The sequence below is a fragment of the Macaca nemestrina genome, chromosome 7 (genome assembly GCF_043159975.1).
Source record: "Macaca nemestrina isolate mMacNem1 chromosome 7, mMacNem.hap1, whole genome shotgun sequence".
NCBI lineage: Eukaryota > Metazoa > Chordata > Mammalia > Primates > Cercopithecidae > Macaca > Macaca nemestrina.
Window position 1 is genome coordinate 62590588 of NC_092131.1, and position 13462 is coordinate 62604049.

General features: G+C 37.2%; 1 protein-coding gene across 6 annotated transcripts in view; it reads right to left on the reverse strand.

Moving 5' to 3' along the window:
• LOC105481888 (zinc finger matrin-type protein 1-like) overlaps positions 1 to 13462 on the reverse strand; it is a 414279-nt gene that overhangs the window by 331404 nt on the left and 69413 nt on the right. For all 6 annotated transcript variants that reach the window (XR_011625911.1, XM_071100232.1, XM_071100236.1 and 3 more), the window contains 2 exons: positions 9243 to 9299; positions 7973 to 8044 (listed from right to left, as the gene is read on the reverse strand). Coding sequence is in view for 5 of the 6 variants with exons in the window: in XM_071100232.1 (XP_070956333.1) it covers positions 9252 to 9299 (48 nt within the window). In the remaining variant the exon portion in view is untranslated. The remainder of the gene's footprint in view (positions 1 to 7972; positions 8045 to 9242; positions 9300 to 13462) is intronic.

Genomic DNA, 13462 nt, shown 5'->3' on the forward strand with positions numbered 1-13462 from the left:
ACATAGTTCCATGTGGAAGTAAACTTTCTACAAGATCATTCTGCTAGGTTATAAATTTTAACTGACCTGCCAACTTTCTAAGGGCCACAAAAACTATCTCAATAATCTAACTTGTCCTCACACCCTAACCATACATCTGTCACATTAATGTAGTTGGGCTTTACAGTGTCTTATGTTTACTCTTCGATGTTTTTATTTTTGATGGCTCCTTTGTTTCAGATGAACTTCCCCTCCTCTCATCTCTCCCACATTCCTCTCCTCTTCTTCCTCTTCTCTGCTCTTCTCCCACCTTTTCTCTCTCCTTCCTCTTTCCTTTCTAATTCCTACTCATCATTTCAGGTCTAATTCATATCTTATGACGTGCTGAAAACCTTTCCTGAGCACTTCTCTCCTCTAAATTCCTATGAAGGAAAGTCTGTACTACACAATCCCAACATGTCTTGATTTAATAAGGCAAAATGATATAACAAAGAGCTTAGTCTTTAAGATGAAACAAGTGTTCAAAGCCCAGCTCTGACACTCTTTTTAACATTGTGACTTATATCAGACCCTCAACAAAGAGTACAATTATTACCAATAACAATAGGAATAAATGATTATTAAATCCTGATTCTGCTATGTAATACCTTTATGATCTTGAGAAAGACATTTAGCGTACCAGAACCTGAGTTTCCCTATGTTTTAAATGAATAACATCTGTCCTACTGACCTCATAAAATTGTGAGAATTGAAGTAAGATTATGAGAGTAATAGCGTTTGTAATGATTATACAAATATCTACATGATAGATTCTGTGAAATAAAAATAAATCCTAAGCACCCCCAACCAATGGAATGAACTCTTCTTGACCAAGGAGACTCCAGAGAAACTTGAAAAACTAAATTTTTGAGCCACAACAAAATGGGAGGTTGGGCACACCTCAGTATACTCTCTTCCTTGCTAATCATTCTCAGACTTTTTTTTTCTTTTACTAAGAGTTAAACAGAAACCAGCCCCATAAAACAAAGAACAAAAGACACACTCCTCCACTGACTTCAGTAAACTGCCTGACACTGCAATCAGACTCTCCTTCATTTCTGTGGTTTCAACATGGCAGCTAACGAGTTTCACAAAGCATCCTTCCTGATAAATGACCACCAATCACAAATGCTTCTGATTAGTTTACTAAGGCTGCATACTGAGCACCGTTGTGGGCTGTTTCAGTTTTTGAGGTACACAGCCTAATTTTACTGCATTTTTTCTTGTTCTTTGTCTTTTTTTTTTTTCTTTTCCAGAGACAAGTTCTCGCTCTGTCACCCAGGCTGAAGTACAGTGGCACAATCGTGAACTCCTAGGCTCAAGCAATCCTCTTGCCTCAGCCTCCTACAAGCACAAGTCACCATGCTTGGCTAATTTTTTCTTCATTTATTTGTAGAGAAACTCAGTGAGATACGAGAGAATATAGACAGATAATGTAACAAAATCAGAAAGGCAATTTATGATTTGAATGAGATAATCAGCAAAGAGATAGATATAAAGAAGAGCCAAACAGAAATCTGAGAGCTGAAGAATTCAAGAAATTGAATAAAAAATGTAACTGAAAGCTCCAACAATGGATTAGACCAAGCAGAAGAAAGAATTTCTGAACTTGAAGACATATATTTTAAAATAACGTAGAGAGACAAAAAAAAAGAAGAAATAATTTTTTAAAATTAAGAAAGCCCACAAGATTTATAGGGCACCATTAAGCAAACAAATATTCAATCATTCATGTTTCAGAAGAAAAGAGGAGAAAGGTATAGAAAACATATTCAATAAAATAATATCTAAAGCCTTCCCAAATCTTGGAAAAGAAATTGATATCCAGGTTCAGGAAGCTCAAAAAACCTGAAGTCAATTCAAACCAAACAGGTCCTCTCCAAGACACACTATATCAAATTGTCAAAAGTCAAAGACAAAGAAAAAATTCTAAAAACAGCAAGAGAAAAGCATTAAATCAAATATACGGCAATCTCCAATAGATTAACAGTGAATTTCTCAGCAGAAACTTTTCAGACCACGACAGAGTGGGATGATATATTAAAAGTACTGAAAGAAAAAACGGTCAGCCCAGAATATTATAGCCATCAAAACTATTCTTCAGAAATGAAGGAGAAAAAAATCATTCACAGACAAGCAAAAACCAAGGTAATTCATCACCAATAAACCATCCTCAAAATAAACAATAAGAGAGAAAGTAAGGAACAAATGATACACAAAACAACTAGAAAACAATCAATAAAGTGACAGGAGTAAGTGTTCCCCTATCAATAATAAACTTGAATGTAACCAGATTAAATTCCCCATTTAAAAAATATAGACTGGCTGGATATATTTTTTCAAAAACAAGACCCAACTGTATGCTGCACAAAGAAACTCACCTCGCCTGTAAAGACATACAGACTGAAAGCGAAGGGATGAAAAAAGATATTCCATGCAAATAAAAACCAAAAGTGAGCCAGAGTAGCTCTACTAATATAAAACAAAACCACAAAAGATACTGAATAGCCAAGGCAATCCTGAGCAAAAGGAACAAAGCTGGAGGAATCACACTACCAGCTTCAAAATATGCTCTAAAGCTGTAGTAACCAAAAAATCATGGTACTAGCATAAAAGCGGACACAGATATGAATGGAACAGAACAGTGAATCTAGAAATTAATCCACATATCTACAGCCAACTGTTTTTTGACAAAGGTGCCAATAACACTCACTGGGAAAATGACAGTCTCTTTAATAAATGGTGCTGGGGAAACTGGATATCCATATGCAGAAGAATGAAATTACACCCTGCCTCTCACCCTATACAAAAATCAACTCAAAATGAATAAAAAAACTAAATATAAGACCTAAAACTGTAAAACTATTAGAGTAAAACATATGGGAAACATTTTAGGATATTGGTCTGAGAAAGATTTTGTAAATAAGACCTCAAAGCACAGGTTTAGAAAAAAGCAAAAATAAACAAATGGGATTATATCAAACTAAAAAGCTACTGCATAGCAAAAGAAATAATCAACAGGGTGGAAAGACAACCCAGAAAATGGAAGAAAATATTTACCAACTACTCATCTGACAGGGGATATTTTAATATCCAGAATATACAGGGTACTTGATGCAATTTGGATATTTGTCCCTGCCCAAATCTTATGTTGAAATGTAATCCACAATGTTGGAGGTGGGGCCTGGTGGGAGGTGATTGGATCATTGGGGCAAGTGTCTCATGAATGGTTTAACACCATCTTCCTGATGCTGTCCTCACAATAGTGAATGAATTCACATGATATCTCATTGTTTAAAAGTGTGTGTTAGCCAGGCATGGTGGCTCACGCCTGTAATCCTAGCACTTTGGGAAGTCAAGGTGGGAACATCACTTGAGGTCAGGAGTTCAAGACCAGCCTGGCCAACATGACAAAACCCCGTCTCTACTAAAAATACAAAAATTAGCTGGGCCTGGTGGCACACTCCTGCAGTCTCAGCTACTCGTTAGGCTGAGGCAGGAGAATTGCTTGAATCCAGGAGACAGAAGTTGCAGTGAGCCAAGATCATGCCACTGCACTCCAGCCTAGGTGACAGAGCGAGACTCCATCTCAACAAAAAATTTTTAAAAGTGTGTGTCATGTCCCCACCAATTCTCTCTCTCTTGCTCCCGCTTTTACCATGTGATGTGCCTGCTCCCACTTCACCTTCTGCCATGAGTAAAAGCTTCCTGAGGCCTCCCCAGAAGCAAGCAATGTCAGTACCACGCCTATACAGCCTGCAGAATTTTGAGCCAATTAAACCTCTTTTCTTTATAAATTACCCAGTCTCAAGTATTTATAGCAATGCAGCAGCCTAATACAGATCTCAAACATCTCAATAGCAAAACACCAAACAATCCATTTTTTTAAATAGGCAAATGATCTGAATGGACATCTCTCAAAAGAAGATATACAAATGGCCAATAAATATATGACAAAATACCCAACATCAGTAATCATCAGGGAAATGCAAATCAAATCCACAATGAGAAATCACCTTACCTCAGTTAAAATGGCTTTTATTTTATTTCAGTTTAGTTTAGTTTAGTTTTTTTTTTTTTTGAGACAGAGTCTCACTCTTGTCCAGGCTGGAGTGCAATGGTGCAATCTCAGCTCACTGCAACCTCCGCCTCCCGAGTTCAAGTGATTCTCCTATCTCAGCCTCCCAAGTAGCTGGGATTACAGACTGCGCCACCATGCCCAGCTAATTTTGTATTTTTAGTAGAAATGGGGCTTCACCATGTTGGTCAGGCTGGTCTCGAACTCCTGACCTCATGTGATCCACCTGCCTCAGCCTCCCAAAGTGCTGGGATTACAGGCATGAGCCACTGAACCCAACCAAAATGGTTATCATCAAAAAGACAAAAAATACGAAATGCCAGTGAGGATGTGGAGAAAAGGGAATTCTTACATACTGTTCATAGGAACAGAAACTATTAGAACCACTACAGAAAACAGTATGGGAGTTCCTCATATAACTACCAATAGAATTACCATATAATCCAGTAATCTCACTACTGGACATTTATCCAAAGGAAAGGAAATCAGCACATTGAAAAAACATCTGCACCTTCATGTTTATCCCAGCACTACTCACAATAGCCAATATATGGAGTCAATCTAGGTGTCCAATAAGAGATGAATGGATAAAGGAAATTTGGTACACAATGGAATACTATTCAGCCATAAAAAAGAATAAAATCCTGTTATTTGTGGCAACATGGATGGAACTGGAGGACACTGTGTTAAGTGCAATAAGCCAGGAACAGAAAGTTAAACATCGCATGTTCTCATTCATATATGGAAGCTAAAAATAAGTTGAATTCATAGAAGTAAAAAGTAGAACAGAGGATACTAGAGGCTGGAAACAATAGGGGTAAGGAAGGGATAAAGAAAGATATCTTAAAGAACACAAAATTACAGCCAGAAAGGAGGAATAGGTTCTAGTGTTCTATATCACTGTAGGATGACTCTAGTTAATAATAATATATTATATAATTTCCAATAGCTAGAAGAAGGATATTAAACATTCCCAACTTAAAGAAATGATAAATGTTTGAGATGATGGATATGCTAATTACTTGATCTGATCACTACACATTACATGTAGTGCAATATCAATGTGTACCCCATAAATATACAATTATTATGTATTAATTTAAAAAATCAAAATAGGCTGAGGACAGTACTCATGCCTATAATTCCAACACTTTAGGAGACCAAGTCAGGTGGATCACTTGAGCCGAGGAGTTTAAGACCAGCCTGGGCAACATAGAAAGATCCATCTTAAAAAAAAAAAAAAAAAATAGCCAGTATGGTGGTGCATGCCTATGGTCCCATATACTCAGGAGGCTGAAGTGGGAGGGTAACTTAAGCCTGAGAGGTCAAGGTTGCACTGAACTATGATCATGCAACTGCACTCCAGCTTGGATGACGAAGTGAGACTCTTGTCTCAAAATAAATTTAAACAAATAAAATCTTTTTAAGTATGCAATTGTTCAAAAATATGAATAAAACCACATAAAAAGTGTGTTTTACAAAAGACTATAATGAAACATACCAAATTGTTAATAGTAGTTTTTATGACAGGGACTAGAGGGTGATGCAAGTGAGGCACTTAGGACACAAAATTTAAGGAGATAATTGCTCATCTCCTGCAAATGCAAGGTCAGCCTCCTTAAATTTTGTTCCCAAAATAATATCCTGGATACCCAGATAAAGTTGCATTGCTGGGACGACATTGATGGTAATAGCAAACAATCAGAAATGAGCAGTCGCTTCTCTCACCTCCTGCCTTCCGATCTCCCTCTACTGCTCCCGGCAGATCCTAATAGGAAACTAGCCAAGAACAAATAGTTGGCAGAGTCTCAGACCCAGCATTACCAATTATAGAAGGTCAACTTGGAGCTGGAAAACAATGGCTTAATAATTGGCACACCAATCAACTAAAGCTTCCCTAGGAATAATATAACCATTTTTCTTTTAATCAAATTGTATGTAAAAATAAATTCTGACAAAGAGCAGGGTCTCAACTCCCATCTAGAAGAAGGCATAGAGCAAAGACAGGAGTACTATTGTGGGTTTCAATGCAGTGAAAGGACTTGCCTTGAGTTGGAAATAGAGCCTACCTGAAATTGTTTTTACTCAATATATGATTTCATGGACCTGGAATAATCAATCTTCTAAAGAAATAACTCAGTGGTAATATAGGTAACATAAGGTTGTGTTTGACAGCATGAATAGTGAAGCCAAAATTTATTTAGCCAAACTAAATAAAAGACATTCTCAAGAAACTCATTAGAAGAGACACAATTCACATTCAAATTACCTAGTTTCAAATCCTTGTTTCACCATAGAAGGGCCTAGTGGCTTTAGGCAAGCTACTTCAATTATTTGTGCTTTCGTTTTCTCATCTATAAGGCTAACATAATAATAGTGGCTACATGATTGTGCTACTGTGAAAATTAGTTAATCCACATGCAGTTTAAAGAAGTGCATGGAACGTGGTAACTGCGTAATAAAACTTGGCCACTATTTCTGGCTATTGATTAAATTTATTCCTTTAGTTTAAAGAAATCTCGTTAGTTCAAAAAAGTATAAATGTGTCTTGAGATAATACTTCAATTTATTATTGGTTATTTATACTACAGTGTAAAGAAAAGAATGAGGGTAGATTTAGAAGAGAATATAAGGAATCAATAGTGAAGATTTAGGAAAACATGAGAATACTAGGTTTGTAAAAAAAATAAATGTAGGAATATACTGTAATGTCCAAGTGTGGTGGTTCACGCCTGTAATCCTAACACTTTGAGAGGCTGAGGCAGACAGATCACTTGAGGACAGGAGTTTGAGATCAGCCTGGCCAACATGGTGAAACCCTGTCTCTACTAACAATGTAAAAATTAGCTGGGGGTGGTGGCACATGCCTGTAATCCCAGCTACTTGGGAGGCTGAAGCAGAAGAATCACTTGAACTTGGGAGGTGGAGGCTACAGTGAGCCAAGATTGTGCCACTGAACTCCAGCCTGGGTAACAGAGTGAAAAAGAAGAAGGAAGGAAGGAAGGGAGGGAGGGAAGGGAAAGAAGGGAGGGAAGGAAGGAAGGAAGGAAGGAAGGAAGGAAGGAAGGAAGGAAGGAAGGAAGGAAGGAAGGAAGGAAGGAAGGAAAGAAGGAAGGAAGGAAGGAAGGAAGGAAGGGAGAGAGAGGAAGGGAGGGAGGGAGGAAGGAAGGAAGGAAGGGAGAGAGAGGAAGGGAGGGAGGGAGGAAGGGAAAGAAGGAAGGAAGGAAGGAAGGAAGGAAGGAAGGAAGGAAGGAAGGAAGGAAGGAAGGAAGGAAGGAAGGAAGGGAAAGAAAGAAAGAAGGAAAGAAAGAGATAGATGGGAGGGATGGAGGGAAGGAGGGAAGGAAGGAAGGAAGGAAGGAAGGAAGGAAGGAAGGAAGGAAGGAAGGAAGGAAGGAAGATCCACAATATTTTGCTCATAATTATGTTCCTTGCGTAGTGTCTAACACGTAAGAAATCTCACTAATTATATGTGGAATGAATTACTTGAATAAATTTAATAATTAAGGAGTGTTGAAAGTAAACTTAATGTAATTGACATTTCTGCCTCTGTTCAATCTAGAAGGAGGCTATACAATACTTGAAGTGAGTTGATTGGTCTAAATATGGAACAGAAGGATGTAATATTCTTCCTTCTCTTCCACTAAATAAAATAATAGGTGTTTGGGAGGAGTTGAATAGTTAACTAGAGCTATGCAAAGGATACAAAAACTAAATAAAAGATGTTCTCAAGAAATTCACTAGAAGAGACACAATTCACATGCAAGAAATAATTGACTTTATCATCAGAAAGCAGCATATAGCAAAGAACTATATTGTCTGTAATAAACAGTAAATGCCATAGCAGTTTAGGGATAGAACAGGCAAATCACTGACCTTATAGAGGCTACAAGAATTCAGCTCTCCGGCTCCACACAACACTCCCCAGTAGCAACAGCTCCTAAGGTCCTGGAGTAACATAAATTAAGTCAGAGATAATTTGACTGGCAGATTCTAAGATTTTATTGGTGACATATCCTACTTCATTTACATTACAGAGATCAAAGAGGATCTCACCCTGACATAGAAAGAAGCTTTTATGAAGATCTTCTAAGTCTCCATATTACAATAACTTTATAAGTTTTCATCCATTCCTCCCCTGTCTTAATATACATCTATATCCATTTAACAAGGAAAGAGGAGGAGAGGAAGGAGGAAAAGGCGTTTTGTCAGGAAAGCTTGCTATCTTTGTCCTAAAAAGTTTCTAAGCGTATCAATGTTTTATTTTATTCTTTGATATTTCAAATAGGCCACAGTGACACTCCTTCATCCCAGAAGACAAGCTTCAGAAATCTTAAAAGTATATATAGTGAAAGAAATCAAGGTGGGCACTGTGGCTCATGCCTGTAATCCTAGCACTTTGGGGGACCGAGGTGGGAATATCACTTGAAGTCAGGAGTTCGAGACCAGCCTGGGCAACACAGTGAAACCTCATCTCTAGTAAAATACAAAAAATGAGACGGGCGTGGTGGCGTTCACCTGTAGTCCCAGCTACTTGGGAGGCTGAGGCAGGATTTTTGCTTGAACTTGGGAGGCAGAGGTTGCAGTGAGCCAAGATTGTGCCACTGCATTCCAGCCTGGGCAACAAAGTGAGACTCCATCTCCAGAAAAAAAAAAGAGAAATCAGTCTTCACCATTCCCACATTAGCCTTGTTTTCTGAAGTAGTTGTAATCGATCCTTAGAAAATGAATCTCCAGAACTCAGCTAACTGGGTTTCAAATAGCAAAATGTTTTCAAGCTATGCTTTGCAACTGTTTAGTGGATCGTGATATTAATTATTTTAATTATGTGATATATTTGTATATAGGTACACATATGTTGAGTCATGACACAAAATGCATCCTTACTAAGGGTCACAAGTCAAAATGTTTGAAAAACACTAGTCTAAGCTGTTAACAGGGAAGAGATCAACAAAGGAAATTCACCATATTGACACTCAGCCATACAAAGCTCTATTAACATTATTTTCAGTAAAAGAGACGAGAAGATAAGTCATCTGATTTGTCTGACATCCGTATAATTAATGTCAGGACAGTGTTAATTATTAATAGGATAGCAGGACTTGCTTCCTCTCGTGGAAGGATCTGAAGAAAACTTCACACTTACATTTTGGGTTCACTCTCCTTGACCATTTACAATGTAATGGCTGTTATTTCTCCACATCTGTAAATAAAGGCATATGCCTCTGAGTGCTGAATAATTCATGTGTCTAGATATATAAGGGTGTAAAAGTTATATGTCTTTATATAGAATACATAAGTGTGAATAGAATACATAGAATAGAATACAAGTTAATATGAGCATTACTGGACCTGTCCGTAATAATTAAGTTTGTTAAGGAGACTTTATCAGATAGAACACATGCAGCATAGCCCATTACCTTGTAGGGTGTGGGAAAGAATGCCCTAAAGAAACAAGCTGCAAGTTATGATAAGCCGCCTGTAAGCACTGGATAAAGGCCTACAACTGGGTGGCCATTAGGACAGCTGACTAAGGCAGACAGACCAGTGTATGTGTGAAATGGCTTCCTTGCTCATTCTTACCCTGCTGTTTCTTCCTTATGCACCATAGAAAGGTCAGCCCAACTGGTGCCAAACAGCCTTGAATATTAATCCAGGAGCAGGTGAAGCAAATTGCCTTCATCACCATAAATGCTCATTATTTTATCATTTCTTTTTCTTCCCTCCTTTAGATGATGTGCATTACATGTTATACGTTATATATGCTAAACTAACAAATTTATAACATCAGTTGTTTGCTACACTTTGTGTATAAAGTTATTTAAGTAACATCTTTCTAAGAAAATAATTTTTTTCTCATCTGCACAAACTCTCAATCTAAAAGAAATAGAAAGGCTAAGGAAAGCGTACACAAATTCCCACAGAGCAAAATAAATTCCTTTCACTTTAGTCTAGTTCTTTATCCCCAAATATGGTCATTATACTACTTAGAGCTGACACAAATAGGAGAAATAAATGCATGAAGGAGGGGAGGCTGCGTAGAAGTACTTATTTAGTGCCATTTTTATAGCTCTTAGCAATTTTACAAAAGCACTTAAATATACATTATAACATTTAATTCAGATTACATTGTGATGCAGTAAACAATATTACTTATCCTCATTTTTCAAGTAAAGAATTGAGGCTCAGAAAGCTAAAAACAAAGCCAAGACTCAGAGTCCATCTGTTTCTTCCATATACCACACTGCCCCTCTACTGACCCAAGATGATTGGGACTTCTTCAAACGGGATGAGTTGAAACTCTGAAAACAAATTTTAAAAACCTGGAGGGTGGCATATAATCCCAACCCCTTTTGACCTTACCTATAATTGTAATTCTATACAAGGCCACATAGGTATCATAAATATCTGCTCTTGTCACAGCTCTCTGCTACCACTAATTACTATGGCTCACAGCCATCAAAAGCAGTGGCACTGACTGTCCAGAACTGAGCAAATACTCCAACTGTGCCCATCCTCTCATGGCAAAACTAATTTTTCTATCTGAACCTAACAATTAATTAGACATAAATTTCAAAATGCAGGGTCAAAATCAGGAAATACTGTCATGTTTATTCTATGTGTAAAATATAACTACAAGGTAACCAACGAACCCAAGTAAGAGTAGTCCTAGGACGTTTGCTCATTTACATGGGTGTGTTTAGTGGGAAAATCTGTGTCAATGTGAAAAAAAAAAAATAGCTTCCCCAGCAACTCAATCTTTCCGGATCTCCTATATCTAAGAAAATGATAGAAAAGATTTTAAACTATTAAAAAGGGAAGACTTTGATGAAGTTAGCATTTATTTAAATGTGTCTATTATATTATACATATATCACTGTATTTTATATATATATATATAGAGAGAGAGAGAGAGAGCGCAAATGTGCAAGGTAGTGCCTGCCACAACCACCACAAAAAGAGTGACAGTGGTAGAGCTTCAGAGATCCTGTGGTCCAGTCCACTGGGAAATGGGAAATAACTGCTCTTTTTATCTTGTCTTGATGCTCTATTTTTTATCACTGTCTTGCTTTCTTCCCCATAACATCAGCCTATAAATCTGTCTCAGAACTAAAAGTTTCTAATTGGGACCTCTCATATCCACATAGTATCACAGAAAAAACAACTCTGAATCATCCCTGTCCCTGATTTAATAATAGCTAACATCCCATAAATTGAACATTGTAATAAAAGTATAACAGAGCCTTCTTAGAGCATTGTTCTGCTCTTTAACAAAAAAATTTAAGGGGTTATAAAAAGTTTATGAGAATTTTATCTTATGGTTAAGCTAATTAAGATTATATAAATTTGTTTACAAGGCTTTATTAAGAATTGGCTTTAACATTAATAGTACACTAATGCAAAGGTGAAATTTGGCTTTCTCTTTTGAACAAGATTTTCCTGTAATATTAAAAGATAATGAAAGGTTTTCGTTTGTCCTCCTGGGTAAATGGCAGGAAAAAAGGAAGAAGGCAGACAAAAGAGACAGATTCAGGTGACCTAATGCTGTCTTTATTGGGTCTTGTTGTTTAGAAAGCTGATTCTCTCCTCTATCAGTGAACGTGGGTTTTGCCATTAAAAAAAAATTGTTTTGAGTCACCAGTTTGGCTAAATGAATAATCTGTGATCTTATTTTGTGATAGCCAGTGTTTTACACTTTGATATTTGACAGACTTTCCAAAATCAAATTATAAATTATGTCTCCTTCTGACCGAAATTGACCTTTTAGATATTAGGTCCCCTAAAGTCCAAAAATGGCATATTTGGTATAAAAATCATATGGGAAGCACTGTCAAATATGAAATGGTGTTTGGCTTTCTTTAGGCTGTATTTGTACAATATGTGTTATTGGTATATGTTCCAGAATTATGGGAAACTCCTATAATTGTGACATGACTTAGTATACATTATTAATAATTATAATTGTTATGTAAAATTGTTGCATGCCACAGAAGTAGCCAAAATTTCTAGTCAGTTGTGGCTTTAATAGTAGCTATCCTAAGACTTTTGCCATCCACAGACAATTGTTGTCTTGCTTTGATCCTTTTCAAAAGGCAATTTATAATCAGATATAGGACTCTGACAGTACCCATAAATGCAGGTCTCTGATAACTTTAGAAATTATGCTATTGGAAGAGAAGAAAAAAACAAACTTCTAGGACTCTCGTAAGGAGCTAATGTATTATACATGGCTAATTCTTTTGTTTTTAAGAGTCAAGAAACTTTTGTCCTTTTGAGCTACTACAACTTTTAGCAGTTGAGTAAAATGTAACTCCTGTGAGCAAAATTTGAAGCACATTGCTTTCTCTCTACCTGATTTCTCCAGAACTGTGTGTGAGTACTCTCAACTTATGGCAGTATAGTTATTTGGATGAGTGCATTGAGAATCTGTTTTCTTTTATAACAGAACACAATTAGAGAAAGTGGTCATTTTACCAGGATTTGGATTGGAATGGCATGCTTTCAGATTTCAACAGACTGCTTTAAGGAATCAAATTTGACTTATAGAGCCAATAAAAGACCCTCAGGAAAGCTGGCCTCATACCTTGTCTCTGCATTCCCTGTAGAGGACTCCTGACCCATGGTAAGTAAAGCATGTAACTTTCTGACAAGCCAGGAGCCCCAAGTTATCTTAGGACCTTGAATGGAGGAAAATTCAGGCAAAGTGAAAGAGATAAATCCATGGCTGGACTTCAAGGCTTTAAAAAGTACAATCTGAGATTCCTTATAGAACAAAGTTTCAGCAAAGCCAAAATTAAAAGAGCCTATATGGCAAATAATTATTCCCACTGCACTTTATGTAAATAATCAGCCAGAGCACAATAAGACTAAAATTTATTTTGCAAGTAAATTTGACTTACTATGATTTATTTTTAATAAAAATGGGGCCGGGCGCGGTGGCTCAAGCCTGTAATCCCAGCACTTTGGGAGGCCGAGACGGGTGGATCACGAGGTCAGGCGATCCAGACCATCCTGGCGAACACGGTGAAACCCCGTCTCTACTAAAAAAAAATACAAAAAACTAGCCGGGCGAGATGGCGGGCGCCTGTAGTCCCAGTTACTTGGGAGGCTGAGGCAGGAGAATGGCGTAAACCCGGGAGGCGGAGCTTGCAGTGAGCTGAGATCAGGCCACTGCACTCCAGCCCGGGCGACAGAGCGAGACTCCGTCTCAAAAAATAAATAAATAAATAAATAAATAAATAAATAAATAAATATGGGTACTGGAGAGAGAAAAATTATGCTTCAAAAAAAAAAACTATAGTACAACTGTTAGTTGTTCCTGAGTTTTTTTCCTGCACTTTGGACTAAATCTTAAATTATTTGTGG